The sequence below is a fragment of the Lissotriton vulgaris genome, chromosome 3_2, assembly GCF_964263255.1.
Source record: "Lissotriton vulgaris chromosome 3_2, aLisVul1.2, whole genome shotgun sequence".
NCBI classification, from domain to species: domain Eukaryota; kingdom Metazoa; phylum Chordata; class Amphibia; order Caudata; family Salamandridae; genus Lissotriton; species Lissotriton vulgaris.
The window spans coordinates 146,556,986-146,574,364 of NC_141690.1; the positions used below are offsets into that span (position 1 = coordinate 146,556,986).

The 17,379-nt window shown below is 41.5% G+C and overlaps 1 protein-coding gene across 1 annotated transcript in view; it reads left to right on the forward strand.

The window, feature by feature from the left end:
* Positions 1–16,452, forward strand: part of STK32B (serine/threonine kinase 32B) — a 1,691,669-nt gene extending 1,675,217 nt beyond the window's left edge. The window contains exon 12 of the mRNA XM_086964101.1: positions 14,620–16,452. Coding sequence (XP_086820227.1) covers positions 14,620–14,758 — 139 coding nt within the window. The 3' untranslated portion in view covers positions 14,759–16,452. The remainder of the gene's footprint in view (positions 1–14,619) is intronic.
* The last annotated feature ends 927 nt before the right edge of the window (positions 16,453–17,379 follow it).

Below are 17,379 nucleotides of genomic sequence, written 5' to 3' on the forward strand. Positions count from 1 at the left end.
TGTGGTCTCCACCACAGCAGGCCTTAAGGGCCCAAGGGGGGTGAGTTATCGCCGATCCCAGCTACCGGAGCCCGCACCCCGCGCCTTCATCCCCTACTGCGCGCTCAGCTCCCCTCCCGGCAACCCACTCATCTCCAACAGGATACCGCCCTACCATCAGGTCTCGAGCAAGTCCCAACACAGTCTCAACCGCAGAATATTCCATCAGAGGTCTGGGGGGTCACCACCGGCCCCTTCGAGCTTTCCGCCTCTGAGAGGTCTTCTCCCGTTCTGCTGCCTTCTCCGCCCGAGTCCGTTTCCACCCGTTCACTGTTCTGTTGCGACCCCGTGATGGCCGCCGTCGCTGCGAGCGCATCTCTCTTTTCCGCAGCCATTTGAGCCTCCCGTTTCTCCCGCTGGCGCCTGTTGCGGGACCTGATGCGCTGAGATTGTCTGATCCGGGGTTGCTTAGGCTGATCTCGCCTACTTTTATGCGACCTGTCCGTCCCCGCTCTATACGGCTCCAGCCATTGCCAAACTTCGTCCGGAGTCTGGAAAAAGTGCATAGTTTCGTCCAGTATGATCCGCAGCTTGGCCGGGTAGAGCAAGGAATATTGGATGCCTTCCTCCCGGAGCTCCTTCTTCACCGCCAGGAACGATGCCCTGTTCTTCTGGACCGCCTGAGTGTAGTTCGGGAAGATCGTGACCTTGCTGTTTTCCACCTTATACGGGCCCGACATCCTAGCCCGCTGGATGAGGAGATCCCGGTCCTTATAGTGGAGGAGCCGCACCACCATCGGTCGGGGGGGGGGCGGCCAAGCCCTGGCGGGCGAGCAGGCACCCTGTGGGCTCGCTCCAGAGTAAAGAAAGGAGTAAGCCCCTCCGGTGCCACCACTGTGCGAAACCAGTTCTCCATGTAGGCCACCGAATCCTCCCCCTCAATTCGTTCCGGCAGGCCTACGACCCGCACGTTGTTTCGCTTGTTGCGGCCTTCTGCATCCTCCGCCCGTCGTTCCAGCGAGTCCAACCGGGCTAATATATCCGTGATCCTGTGTTCTGCGGTCACCACCGACGGCTTCAGGTCCAATAGCAGCTGATCATGGTCCTTGACCCTATCCGCCAGCTTCGCGTGGTCCGCTCGCAATAGCCCCAGCCCCGTGGCCACTTGTGCGATGTCCTGGTGCAGTGCCTCCTTGGTCGAGGTGATCGCATCGAGTATGGCGTCTAGACGTCGGTGCAGCCGCTGCTCCTGATCCAACTCCGGTGGGGGAGTCTCGCCCATCCGAGACGATGCCGCCAGGTCCCCCTCAGCGCGCTCCTCGGCCACCAGCCCTCCGGCCGCCGCCATTTCAGGGTACTGCGTCACAGGCCTGCAAGCCCGACCAGCTTCTGCGCTCGTAGTCCGGCGCGAACTACCTGACACTGAGCAGGGTCAAGTGCCGCCACCGATGCCCTCAGAACCAATGGCCAGCGTGGCGGGCACTGTTCCGCCGGCCCCCTCGGAAGCCTGAGGGGGGAAGGAAGGAGATAGAGATGGCGGCCAGCGAGGGACCACAAAGTCCGGGCGGGGCGAGTCACTGTTCCCCGACCTCAGGATCTGGCGCTTCTGTCCCCAATGTCTCGATCTATCGGCTGCAGGGCCTCCCGCCAGTCGGCGACAACTCGGCTCAAAGTTGATGTCCGGGGCTGCCCGTCCTCATCGGCGCCATTTTCTTCTCACTCTCGGCAACACCTCGGCCGTCGCCCAACTCGGTCTCCTCGGGGCCAACAGACCCCCAGCAACTTTCCAACTGTGCCCGGCTGTCCCCTCACCCTTCAGAGGGCAGGCGCGTCGACCTCGGGTCGCCCAGGGTGCAAAAGACAGGAGAATTAGCGGGATTCTGCGCGGAGCTGCGAGCTCACGCCGCCATCCCGATCGGCGTCCAAGCCACGCCCGAGGACTGCCTACCTATTGAACTTTATAAAATATGCTCCCAAGAACTACTACCGCTTTTGGAGTTAGTAATAGAAACCATTGGGGAATCAGAAAAGGCCCCCACATCATGGAAAACAGCTAAGATTGTCTTTTTTCTTAAACAAAACAAACACCTGATGAATGTGGCTCATACCGGCCAATTTTGCTGATCAATGCGGACGCAAAATTCTTCGCAAACATTTTGTCAAATCACTTGACACCTATAATGCCGTAACTTGTTAATATGTAACAACATGTGTTAGTGATGGGGAGAAATACCACCGCACACATTAATACAGCCATCACAGCGATCGATGTCGCTTCGACTAATCTCACCCCACTCGGCATGGTTATGTTAGATGCGGAAAAAGCATTTGACCGAGTGGGGTGGGAGTACTTGTGGGCAGTGCTGAAGACTCATGGTATTCATGGGCAATATCTTAGATGGGTTCGCTCTTTGTATGACTATCCAATGGCTAAGATTAGCTACTTAGGAACAGAGTTAGCGAACTTCATGATAGGGAGGGGAACAAGGCAGGGCTGCCCTCTGTCACCCCTGCTTTTTGCCCTCTCTCTGGAGCCGTTTTTAAATTCTCTGGAAATACAAGATAATATTATCCCCGTGGAACTGGGATGCAAAAGTTTCAAAATAACCGTTTTTGCGGACGATATAGCGGTATTTACTACAGATCTAATAAAAGCAATTCCTGAGATAATTAATGAAGCTACTAATTTTGGCACTGATACTGAGTGGTGGCGCTAGAGAGCACAGAACAGAGTGGTGGCGCAGAGAGCATCGAGTTGCGGAGCTGCAGAGTTCAATGGAGTTTGGTGGAGAGGAGCGGAGTCGAGCGGCAGCTGTAGAGGCGGCAAACGGCAAACGGAGCGGAGTGGAGTGGAGGTAGCGGTAGCAGCGGGGCGGCAGTGGATCAGAATCGTGGACCCTTGACCCTCGACCTGCACTCCACAGCCCCTACCCCTCCATCAAACCGCCCAGTGCTCCCGCTCCCCCCCCCACAGGTGTGCTCAGTCAGTCAGACTGGAGCGCTGGGGTTCCGTAGCGCTGGACTGCGAGTGTGCTGCAGACCGGCTATTGAGATTAGGAAACACCCAGGCCCTCTGAGTGACGTCTGAGCCGAGTGAACTGTGGGCTATAACGGAATAAGAGTGATGCCCCAGAGTGCCTTGCATAGGTGGCCCCTGCCTACACAAGGATTGCACCAGGACCCGATAGGAAATTATTGGTAGAGGAGAGTGGAGGCTGGGCGAGAGACGCAGTGAGTGTGCTGATAGCAGTATTTTGAGAACGCCAAAGTAGCTACAGCTAGGTAGCGGTGTAGAGCTGCGGGGGTAAGCTTCGGAGGCTAGAGTGCGCTGAGGGCTTCTGCATAGTAATTGCGCAGCTATTATAAATCCTACATTGTTCTTCCTACCTGCCCTTGTTCCCGCTCGATCCCTCCCTGACGGCAGCTGTTCATCACCTATAGGGCAGACAGGGCAGACAGGCTTGGGAGGTTGAGCGTATCAAGGGTAAATAGGAACCAGAGACGTGTAGCAAAGTTAAGCGGCCCTATTGATCATACCTCCCCCAGATTTCCCCCACATTTTCCCCACAATTTCCCCCACGATAAATTTTGACATTGGTCTTTGACATTGGAGAGGCCAGCCCAGGATAGCTATTGAAAGAAGACAAAGAAGAAGATACAGAGGGCTGGAGGGATATCACTGGTGGAACGCAGGTTGTATGCAGGCGTGAGCAGGCGTGAGCAGGCGTGAGCGCGGAGATACGCGCTGGGAAAACAACGCCGCAGCAAATCGAAGTACACCATATCAGACGGGTGGTGGCAGATCGTAAGTGGGTTGAATGCGGGCGTGAGCGCTGCGAAAAAAAGCGCTGTGATAACAACGCCGCTGCAACAAATATAAAGGAACTATGCGCTCTGGCAAAGTGAGAACGTCTGGATTAACTATTAGACGTCCAAAGAAAATACAGCAAGCAAAAGTTATAAAAGGGGTTAAAGCAAATATTGAAGGAGTAAATCAAACTTTAATTTCCCCAATAGCCAAAATGTTCGCGAAATCAGGAAAAATCCCGGATAAGTTTGAATTCCTGACAGATCCAGCTGATGCTCTTATCACTATGCAAAGGGATATGGAAAATGATAAACTACAAACTCCAATAAAGCCAACGGGTTCTGAGAAATACAATGGGCAAGTCATGCAAAGTACCCCTCTCAACTGAGATTTTAACACACAAAAGAAGGATCACAAATTCCAAATTACATGTACATGTACAGGATGATAGAGATGTGTCAATAGAAATACAAGTTAAATGTAACCTTTCCTCCCAATATAAAACAATACGATAAATCAATAGAACTAGAGGATTTAGAAGTATTAGATAAGCAAGATATCCAAGATATACTAAATAAAAGTAGCATGATTGAATCAAAGTTATCAGTAATTCCTATAGAAATAAATGTGGAAATTATGAAAAAACCTCATTCATCACTTGATGAAAATAGGACCAAACCAACTAGTACACAAAGTTACAATATTGGGAATGCTAAAAAAGAAGAAAACGAAATGCTTAGAATATGGCAAGGTAATAAAACAATTGAAGATTTGCTCCCAAAAGCAAACACCTTTCTTACAACAGATTGTGCACCTCCAACTGATCAACTAAATGGAAGGGCAACCCAAATCAATCTAAAAGGAATAAAAAAAACAGATATTCGAATAAACTGGGATATTTTCTATCAAACATCGACACTAACATTAGAAGCGCTAAACTATCAATCCAATAAGATGGACATTCAGATTGATCTCCTTACAATGATGGCAAATGCAGTTGCGGGAATAGATAATGAACTTTCACAGCTCAATATTCTGATAGAGTCCAAAATGACAAACAAAAATCTGCACCCCACTTATGGATAAGCTAGTAGCTATACCAGAGGTTTTGCATACTATATTAGAAGACACTAAAAAGAAAATGGCCACGAAGATAATACAAGAAAATATAAATGCGAAATGACTGAGATAGTAAAAAAGGAGAAAAAGAGCTCTATGGCAACTGCTGATAATGAAGAAATATCATCAGTGATGAAATCCCAGAAAAAAGTACATGTACAGGATGATAGAGATGTGCCAATAGAAATACAAGTAATGGATCAAACACATGACGAATCAACTAGTACTGTACCAAGGGTAGAGTACAAATGCAAAGAACAGGTCTCAAATTGTTATATTATGTCAAAACGACAAAGAAAAAAACTACGCAAAGCAAGAAAAAATAAAAAGCTAACAACTATGCGTATGAAGACTCTACAAAAACTGATGATACAACAAAAAAACATGGATTGCAACGAGAAAATTCAAAAGAAGAAGAAAAAACCCCTCCAAAAACTAAGAATGAGACAAAAAAATTATTCCCTATATTCGTACAAGAACCATTACTGGAACAAGCATCTAATAAAGATGCTAAAATAATACTAAAAAGGGTGGAAAAAAACTGATGGCTATAACTAATTCAACACTGGCTACAGAAAAAATAAGGGAAAAAGATTAAGTCCAGGAGGACAATTCGACATTTTACAATCTAAATGGAATAAATGACAGTATGCCATTAAAAGTAACGATAAAAGCATGCCAGTAACAAGATCAAAACCACAATGGGAATACAGAAATGTGTTTTAAAACCAACATGAATGGTACAGCAAGAAGGATTATACATAGAACAGTAGAGCCTAAAACCAAATTACCATACTGGGATAATCTTGTAATTGAAAATTGGGAAGGAGAAAAACTAATTACACATAGAACAAACCACACTCTGGAGGTACCTTGCAAAGAAAACCTATTAACAACGGAGAAAGTACAGATAATATTTAAACCTGAATATGAATCCAGAGGTAGATCTGGCACACTGAATAGAGGGAACATCCTTAGACTATTTAAATCAATTCCAGCATTAGACAACATTAAGAACGACGATATTAATTCCATTGAATTTATTGTAGATAAGGATAGTACTCAAGAATTGACATTGATCACATAAAAATCTATGTTAATAGCAGAACAAATAATAAAAGAGTTTACAACAATTAAAGCCTGGGGAAAACACATTACTAAGCAGGCACCGAAAGTCTATCCTACTCCATTTATTAATGAGATAAATCATGTCCTAATAGAAAAAAATACTAAGCAAAAAGGAACAGTGCTAAGGAATGCCCGGGGTAGATCTATTAACACACCAAGAGTGGCATCACCATCTAGCATAATAGAAACCACTTCAGGAATAAATGAAAAATGGATTGCACAGGCTCTTCATAGCAATGTAGATCAATGAAGGAATAACATTACAATCCCCCGAGCAAAAATAACCGAGATGACAATGTGTTCATGGAACATAAATGGAGTAGGGACAAAGCTCTCCAATCCACATATAAGCTCTATACCCTTCCCATGTCACATCCTATTCCTCCAGGAAACCTGGGAAACACACCCTTTTATAATGGAGGGTTATGTAGGATATTATGAAAATGCAAACAAGACTCATAAGTATGGTCGTCCGAGTGGCGGGCTAGCAACCTTTATTTCCAGTAGCATACAGGCTGATCATGAGCAACTGGTATCTAATAGTAAAAACATTCTTATAGTCAAACTGAATTATAAAACAACTGAGCAAAAGAAGAGGTCATTAATTATGATCAATGTATATATCCACCCAACAAAAACAAGTAGAGCAACTATATGTGCAATTCTTAACAGTATTTTGTTGGAACATATGCTGGAGAATCCATTAGTAGACTATGTGATGACTGGGGATTTTAACCTTAACTTATTAGTACCATTAATAAGAGATGATGTTTCACAAACACAAGACCATCAGTGGTTAATTCCACAACAGCAGCACCCAGGTGTCATGACTAACCAGGCACGTAACAAAATTGCTGTAACATTCATTCGCGCTGGGATTGGGAATCCTTAATGGCAGATTTAAAGAGGATAATCCCCCAGCATATACGTACATCTCACATAATGCAAGCACTAGGATAGATTATACAATGGTATCACTCAACATATTTCAAAATATAAACTCATATAGGTTAGTTAAAGTTGGAGATAGTGACCATTGTCAACAGATAATAACCACCAATATTAGAAGCAACATTAACCAACCATACCATACTGTGTCGGGGTATACTGGAACGATAAATTATAAAAAAAACTTATCTGGACCAATCTGAATAAGGATAGGATGAACGAACAAATCCAGAACATTATAGAGAGTTGCTTCAATGAAAATCCAACGGAAACAGCAGTTGAACAGTGGGTGGAATTTACTAAGAAAATAGTGAAACCTCAAACTCAAGATATATCAAACAAAAGGAATGTAAAAGAAAAACGAGAAGAAAAGGACTCATACATAAATCTTCGGTACACAATAACAAAGTTAAAAAGAACTCGCAATAGGATAAGAAAACAAATAAAAAAGACAACTGCTACAGAGGAAATCTAATCAAACTAAAAATATTAAATCAGCACCTGAGGAAGCTAATATGGAATGAAAAATATCAAGCGAAACAGGAAATGTGGTCAAAATTATTTCATGCAAGCAAACAAACAAATGTAAGAGAATTTTGGAAAATCATAAACACATTAGTAAGACCGAAGAAATTGGTAGTTTCATCAACTTTAACTGAGCAAGAATGGGTTACATTTCTAGGAAAACATCTAAATCGTAATGAAACAACATCAAATATCACGAAAACACAACTAACTATTATTCCTAGTGATGAGATGCAAGAACACTTTGAAATACAAAAAGATCAAGTAGCAAAACTAATAAAGAAGCAGAAAAATGGGGCACCAGGTCCCAACGGGATACCGTTTGCCCTTTATAAAGAAAACCCAGACCTATGGTCGAGCTACTTGGTAAAGGTATTTAAAGAAGTCATAGAGACAGGTAATATCCATGAATCCTGGCGAGGATCCTTAATCTCCCCAATATACAAGAAAGGAAATAGGGCGCTTGCAGAAAACTATAGACTTATCACCCTCCAAGATACAGATGCCCATCTGTTTGCTGGAGTACTATTAATTAAACTAAATGAATGGGTAATAGAAAACAAGATCTTGCCATTGAATCAAACTGGTTTTATAAAGGGGCTTGGAACAATGACAAACATTATGGCGTTATCATTAATATTTGAAAAGTCACTCAGAGTTAAACAGCCCTTGTATCTATGTTTTGTAGATTTCAAATCTGCTTTTGACTGTGTTCAAAGAAATTTATTGTGGAAAAAACTCTTGGAAAAAGATATTCCAATTGAACTATTAAGATTGATTAAATTGTTATACAGTCAAACCTGGGTTAGAGTAAGGATGGGGGAAGGCCAATCATTAACAAAAGAGATTCCAGCACTAGAAGGGCTAAAACAGGGATGTGTGTTGGCCCCACTCCTTTTTAATCTATTCCTGGGAGATCTATCAGGAAATCTGGACGAGCTGAATGCACATCCTCCGAAACTAGGGGGCAAACTGATATCTAACCTAATGTATGCAGATGACGCCATCCTTTTAAGTCATACTAAAATTGGCCTTCAGCGTTTAGTTAACCGAATAATCTTGTATGCTAATGAAAATGGAATGGAAATAAATGAAACCAAAACAAAAATTATGGTGGTCACTAGGAACATAAAGCTGAGACAAAAAAGTAAATAGTATATTGAAAACACCCAACTGGAACAAGTAGAAGTGTAGAGGTATTAGGGTGTACTATTTGACCAGAAGGGAAATTACCATCTACAAAAACTGGACATATAAAGAAAAGCCAACTCCCTAACTGCAGCATTCAAGATAGCACAGAAATCGCTTGGAAATCTAACCTATCGGCCGCTTTTGAAAATTATAGGGGCTAAATTGCTCCCAACCATAACATACGGTAGTGAGGCATTAATGGGGATGGATGCGGAAATAATAAACAAGGTAATTTCCAAAACATATAAATCTCTCTTTTATCTTCCAAATAATGCTTCACCAGCACAAATTAGATTGGAATTTGGTCTAAATAATCAATGTTTTGCAAGAAAAGGCCAATTTATCAAAATGTGGTATAGGATAAAAAAACGACCATGATAATCATATATCTCAGCTTCTTTGGCAAGAAATAAATAAGAATATGAATTCACTTGCATGGAAGTATCTAAATGAGGCAATAGAAGAGTTTGGACTTATGCCAACTTGGAATAATATGATAAGCAATGGATCGTATAAAAAAAATAATCGAACAACAAATCACCTATCACTTGTAAGTGACAAAGATACGCTGGCAAAAAGAAAGCATTCGTGGTCAGTAATAAATGGAAATCAAAAAAAGAAGATACAAGAATACCTGGAGATACCCTGGTCTGAAAAATTTAAACAATGTCTCATAAGAGCAAGATTTGGAATTCTACCGGGCCTTAGTCACGTCCTTCCATGGAAAAAACTGACAGTAGCACATTGTGTAGACTTTGTAAAAGTGGTGAAGAGAATATTGTCCACCTCTTATGTATCTGTCCTGAACTCCGTAATGAAAGATGCACACTACTTAAATTGCAATTTAATATACGTGGAATAAGGACATGCAGGCAGGCACGGAAAAACTGTCTTCATTCAAATGATATAATCATGAACGCTGCCTTTGTAAGGCTCATAAAGATAGTTAATACAAAACTGGGTGAATAAATTAGAAAAAATTATTTTAGTGAAATTTTAACGAACTTTTATGGATATAATTGCTTTTATTGTATTGTTATTAGGCATATGTTTTTGTACTGGAAATATTGTAAGATTTTAAATAATCAAACAATAAAGAACTTTACTTACTAATTTTGGAGAAGTCAGGCTATAAATTGAACAAAAATAAAACTCAAGTTATCGCCAACTACAAACCGACAGAAACAATTGTGGGCCTATGCCCAAATGCAATATATCTAGGAATTAAGATAGCTGCTGATGTGGATAAGGTAATAACACTGAACTATGAACTGATGTTGAAAGATATAACTACTATCTTAAGAAACTGGCACAAGATACCACTCAGTTTGGTGAGGCTTATCAATTTAATTAAAATGCAAATAGTGCCCACATTTTTATACTTGTTCAGATCTATTCCTTTGCAACTCAATAATCTTTTTTTTAGGAAACTGGATGGTATCTGTAGCAGCTTCATATGGGGCTATAAAAAAGCCTGTAGGTCAATTGAACTCTTGAAGTTACCTATCGAAAAGGGGGGATTAACTTTCCCTGACTTTAAGTTATATTTTTTGGCGACTTTTTTTAGCCGTATACGCAGTCTCCTAAAAAATGGAAGTTCGCTACTCTTCCACCAATTTATGTTGGGACCCGAGAGCAATAAATTTTTATTCTGAGTTTGTCATCAAAATTACTTTAAAAGAGTAAAATTTAAGACCGCCAGACATATTAAGAAAATTTGGGAAAAAATTATGACCATGGACAAGATCCCTTTCTATAATGCTGAATTACAATTATGGGGGAATCCAGGATTACCTGATATTTTCACGGATGGAGCTGGGACCCAATGGACTGGACATGTATTAAGACATTGGGGGATCATTATGGACCAAATGGTTTTTTAAGCTTTGCTACTCTGAAACTTTTATATAAAATAAGTGATGGGATGTACTTTAAATATATTCAGGTCTGGGATTTTTTTGTATGAAAAATGAAAATTGAAGAAGCAACCTGTTCAGATACTTTAAAATGTTTGTATTCGGATAAAACAAAGTCATTCATCAGTCAGAGCTATAGCTACTTAACTGCAGGCAAGACAGATGACTGTGGGAAAATAGCAACTAAATGGTCGAATAGATTAGTTATAAATATCAGCCCCAACCAGATCTCAGCTTCACTTATACAAATTAACCAGGTAGTCCAATCGTCCAATTTAGGGCTTTAGCTTTATAGAACTATCAGTCAGTTATATTACACTCCTCATAGAATTACTAACTGGTCATTAGGAAACTAAACAAACGAGCAAACTAAATGTCTGAAATGTAACTTGGAAGCAGCTGGCATTGAACATATGCTATTTACATGCCCAATGTTATCTCCATTTTGGAAGGGAATAATCGATGCCCTAACTAGTAAGCAAATTGCAACTCCGCCACTCTCGGCGCATCTGGTTCCACTAGATATTCAAGATGTCAATTACCATCATAAAGATTTGATATCTATAATATATGCATGTGCAAGGTTAGTCATAGCTAGATTGTGGATATCTAAGGAGTATCCAAGTGTAACGGAGTGGGGGATCTTGATTAATGTAGTTTTTACTATGGAAATGGCATTAGCAAAATTAAGAGGTCCCAAGGCTTTGAGGGAGAGGGAAAACATTTGGGGACTGTTCATTTGATTTTTGAATTTGATTTTAGAACTACGGATAACAGTTATTTGATGAGACCAGCTCGAATTTTGCATATGTCTAATTGTTCTTTGAAAATATATATTGCTGTCCTCTTTTGTAAGTTTAAAAGGAAATTAGTGTTTTTTTTAAGATGTACTATGTAAATTTGATGACAATGACCTTCTTGCAATAACAATAAAAAAGCAAGCTCCTTCCGCCCTACGCTCCTTAATGTATATGTGGCCCCTCTAGCGGCCTTAATCAGACAGCATGGTTTTTCAGTAATCAGCTATACCAATGACACACAAATTGTGGTGTCAATTACCAACAGTGAAAGCGAGGTAGCAGATCCCTTTAACACCTGCATGTCAAAGGTGAATAGCTGGATGCAAGCCAACTGTCTGAAATTAAATGGTAGCAAGACAGAGATCTTACTTCTAGGAACTAATCCTCTGGGGTGGTCGCCTAGATGGTGGCCCTCTGAGCAGGGTGAATGTCCCCAACCGGTTTTCAAAGTTAGAAATCTTGGGGTGATCTTTGATGATCGGCTAACATGTAACAGTCAGATCAATGTCCTTACAGCAAGGTTCTGGGCTACACTTTAGCTGATCAGAAAGATCTGAGGTTTTATTCCCCAAGAGACCATGAAAACAGTGGTAATTGCCCTCACAATATCCAAGTTGGACTATGGCAATGCGCTGTATTTTGGGATCCAAAATCAATATCTGAGCAAGCTTCAACGTCTGCAGAATGCGGCAGCCAGATTAATCCTGAACATTCCTAGGCATGAATCAGTGGCCCAGCGACTGGTGGCACTTCATTGGCTACCTGTCTGGAAAAGAATAGCTTTTAAGGCACTATGCATCACATTCAATGCACTTTATGGTAGAGGTCCACTCTATCTGACCTACAGAATAAAATACTATGCTCCTAGGAATCTTACATCGGTCAATCACAATTTGCTGCAAGCTCCCCGATTCAAACAAGTTTGTTGGGGTGGCAGATGTTTCTTGGTAAGAGTGACCAAACTCTGGATCAGCCTACCCATTACGATCAAAAATAGTACGAACCTCATCATGTTCAGGAAATCTTTAAAAACCTGGTTCTTTCAAACAGATATTTAATACACATGCATCTGCTCTGACGTCGATCCTTAGTGTCCGCGCCAAGACGCCCCCGGGCATTCGTGGCGCTTTATAAGTTTTAAAATCAAATCAAATCAAATCAAGCTCCTGTAAGAGTGAAAGATACTGAGCGCACTGACTGAGATGGTCATGACAGCATTGCCTAGTGCACGCATAACTATTATTATTATTATTATTATTATTATTATTATTATTACATTTCTTATATAGCGCCAGAATCGACCCCCGAAGGGGTATCTCCGCGCTTGCCTTGGGAACCCGTCCTGGTTTTTCCCTGTGAGATAGCCCCTACAGGGCATCCCCAAGGTGAAAGCCAGGCATCCCGCCGCGGGGGAGCCGTTGTGGAGATTAAGCAAGCTTAATGCCCAGAGTTGCAGAGTGTGAACCCATGATTAGGTCAGGCACCGAAGCGAGAATTATCGAGTCCGTGGACATTTGAGCTCAACAACCTGCTGCGTCGGGAATCGAACCCTGATCCCGGGTCTGACCTCTGCTTCAGGGTCTGCCTGCTCTAACCAGTGAGCCACACTTCTCCACTTCATGCAGGCATGAAGCTGTGCCCCCACTGCATAACAGGCCCAGTAGGCTATGAAAGCCTGATGGACACGAGGGATACCATAATTACACAATTAATGTGTTGGAAGACATCGGGCCCTCTTGCCATGACAGGCTGAGCAGTCTTTCTGCCCCCATCTGGGTAACAGGGGAAAATAATTTAAAATGGAGAGGGTGGGGCCACTCACCCAACCATCAAGTCATGCCCCTATCCCATTACAGTTTCAGCATTCTTTCTGAAACAGTGAGGGGTATATTGGTTCACTTTACTCCAAATCTGCCACCCATTTTTTTGGTCAGAAAGCCCATTAAACACCAAGAAAAATGTAATATACAAAAGTGTGTGGTTACCCATGCAGGAATCAAGCCATGCCTCCGCTCCATAATGGGGCAAGCAGACTTTCGGCCAGCCCCTGGGAGGGCAGAAAGCCCTCTATGGAACAGGAATATTTTTTTCCGCAATTAATATGGGGTGGGAGAAGCCTACCCACGCATTGGACTACAAAGCCCCAAAGCTCCTTAAGCCCCAATAATCTTTCTGTCCCCCAAGTGAGGTAGATAGGAAGTTTACTAACACTTAGTAAAAGGCATAAACGGTGGTAAAAAAGTGTTGCAGAGTTTTCATTTTCTTTCCACATCACCTCCCTGAATTAACTTTGGAGTGCTTTGCCTCATTACCCTGAGATTCCAGGGTTAAAGTACTCGGTGCCTGTTTGAGGGACCGTGGTACAGAGACTCTGGGACACCGAATATAAAACACTCGTACCTAAATACAATAGGAAAAGGAAGGATCTTGGGGTTCAATGAGATTCAAATGAATCCATGTGCATCAATGTTTTTGCAACCTGCTGCAGACAGGCATCGCCCCCCACCCACCGCTGCACAGCAGGCGGTGGACACCCTGGCCCAGAGAACATCCAAGCAGGGGATAGCCCCTTTTATTTAACTATTTTGTTAATAATATATATTTGTATTAACACCTTTAATTAATTCATGTATTTTTTTTGGGGGGGATGCTCAGGGACCCTAACCTAGGTTCTCTTGGACCCTTGTTCTGCCTCCTATATTCTGCACTGGCCACGACCAATGTGTAATATGCAACTCAGACGTCTTTTGGATTTTGGATACATAATGATTTCGGTCATGATTGGATATCTTCTGTAAAGCAAGGGATGTGCTCTTCGTGTTTTGTTACAGATATTTCTAATTATGAATTAGTGAGGTAGACAATACCAGGTTGCTCTTTCAAAATAAAAGGTTGTCTACTATTAACTATGCCTCAGTAATTCTTCTAGAAGCACAGCTGGAAATTGCTTTGAAAGCATTCTGATCACACTAACTGTATCACCTGCATCTGTGTATTCAACAATTTTGACCAATATGGACACTATAATGTGATTTAAATACAACACAACAACAAATATAACAAACGTGTGTTTTTATATGGCCTTTCTTCATCTTTTTTTGTTGTTTAATAGCATCTGGGTGAAATTTCAGATGGGAAAATGTTGCTAGCACGGATTTTTTGATGCTTAAATCTCTATTATAAAACACTTTAATTATTTTTCTAGACTTAGAAGACATCAAGAGCAAATTGGGCCGTCCACAAGCATCGACAGCAGAACATCCACCCAGACACATGGAAAGCTTCAAGATGGCCGCAACAACAACATCCTCGGGCACGGCTGCACGAGAGGCTGCAGCAGCTAGCTGCACGCCTCCTGGTGGGACACTTTTGAAATACAAGGAGCTCTTGAAGTTTTATTTTTCTGCATGCCTTTCTTGACCCAAATGTCAACCCATCTGAGGACTACAGAATATAAAATATTCGCTTACTAAGAAGAACACATCATCTGTATTGGCATATTCTCATAATAAACTGGGCAAATGATTTATTTCAGGACATTAGTCTTTTCCTCATATGGTCTATGGAAGTCGAATGGAAACGCATCTTGCATTTCATTTTCCAAAGAATGTGCATTCTGGATGGAACATGGTTACTCAAAAGATACTTTACCTTGCAGAACATCCCCCTTGTCTGTCATGTTCGCGTAATTTGTCCCGAAGTTTGTCATCGATAAAATTAATAATCACTGTCTACTGTTTCTTAAAGTACTGCACTTGGCTCCTTTGTAAGGAGCAAATACACGATAGTGCTGAGTAAGGAAAAGTCCCATTCTGCTGCAAAAACAGACGTGTGTGCAAAATAAACTGTACACAACAATAATGTGCCGTAATATCGTTTAGTCAACATAAAATGTGAGACAATTATAAACAGAGCCGGTAAATGTTGCTTTTTTCAGCTTTGTGCATATTGAATAATTTGAAAAAATATAATTGCAGTAGCGATTTGAAAAACAATCACTGTGTATTTTTGAGGCTTGACGCAAAAATATATTTAAAAGGATGATAAAAGTGATTCGAGAGTCAAGAATATCTCCAAAGAAACAATTCTTGACAGGTGTGTAGTTATACAAGGATGTATGTTTTCAACAATTGCTGAATAGAATATCAGCATACTGCATACAAATCACGCCTTTCTCCTAAAATGCTGATGAAGTGACAGTATACTCTGGATAGCGGAAATATTTTTTATTGTTTACCACTGGAATAGAGCTAGTTAATTTGCCAGTTTGTACACCTTTGAATTTACTGCTATCAATGTTGTGCCAAATCGAACACCAGGGTCCGGACCATAACTATGAAAGATAAATGCAATAGAAAGAAAATTAAAATCAGAGCCCTTGGTGGATGTTATCCCATCCTACCTGAAGGAAGCCACATATTGCCATATAGGTTCTGCTCAGTTATCTTCTAGTCAATGTTGTCATTACTTCCACCATGGAGGCGGTGCTCAACATAAGCATCATAGATGTAAAGTATGTGTCTGAAGTTTACTGTAGTATGTTTGTACTTGTGTCTCCTCTTTCCAGGAAATGCTAAATGTTTGTTAGTATGTTCTGTGCTTTTAATTCTCAAAGATCTTTAGCTAAATGTGCATTTCCGCTTCACTTTTTTTAAAATACATTAGACTTTCTGAAATACACTAGGCATATATTATCTTTCATATAATCTCTATTTTTACTGCACATTACTTTTTACAATTTCTTTTTTTAATGAAAATACTTTTGTTTATTTATAACAGCCTATTTGCTAACTGTTTCGTGCCATGAAAAACCCTTATTTTAGCTGAATTAGATCATAGTAGGTATTGAGAAAAAGCATGCAATTTTGTAGATCAGGACTGTAGCATGTATGGACCACTCACCTGTATCTGAAGTGGATTACAATGTTTCTTGTTGAGGTGTCTTGGATTAATGATAGGGTCAAGTCAAGCATCACAATGAACTGTGTTTGATTTGGCCTTATTTAATTTGACAAAATAAACTATTTCTTTTCACACAGTTTTATTGCCTTGGTTTATGTATGTATTTATGGTTGCAAGTATACGTTTAAATATAGTTTGTAACATGGTATACCACTATGTGCTAATTTTTATAAGCCAACACTGCACCTGATGTCTGAGCAGTCACGGCCAGTGCATGTAAGCGTGGGGAGGCTGGGAAGTGGGAGGGGAAGTCCAAAGAAGACGGGTTTCTTTCTTTTATTTAACCTATTTCACCGTCTGGCGACTCGCTCTGACCCCACCCCACCCCATCGCACTTTCCTGTACAAGCCGCGACTGTCTCTGAGCTCTGGACAAATCTCTTCCTTGCTCCACTCTTACAACTTTCTAAAGTGTGTAAAATGTTTGTGTCAAATCGTAACTGGAGATCTTGTAACATGAGCCAAAATAAATAAATAAATAATATATATATATAAATAAATATATATATATATATATATATATATATATATATATATATATATATATATCCATTCCCGCCCTCCATTCTGTTAATGTGGGATGGTGGGGAACTCACCGGTATCTAGTAATATCCCTCTTAGGCACTACCAGTCCTAGATTACATAGTAAAAGTTTGCAGAGAGGGTGGTCAATCTTTGTAGAGACTTCCAACAGTACCTGTTTGGCTTATCAGAGGCAGTGGGCTCTTAGTATCTCACCCAACTCTATAATATCTGATTCCAATAATTCTGAATGAGGGGAATTCCCTTTAAGTATGTATATATGTACCACGCTCTGTTTTGCATCATAAACAGTTAGGTGTGTCTGCTCTCTCCATGGCATGGAGGTGTGATCCATCGCAATAAACTCTATGTAGGATTTTGTACTGCACCAAGCACAGTGGTTGCTTGATCACAACTTCTCTCGGGTGCATTAGGGATGTATCCCAGTCAATATCTAATAACTATTCGAGACAAAGGTGCTG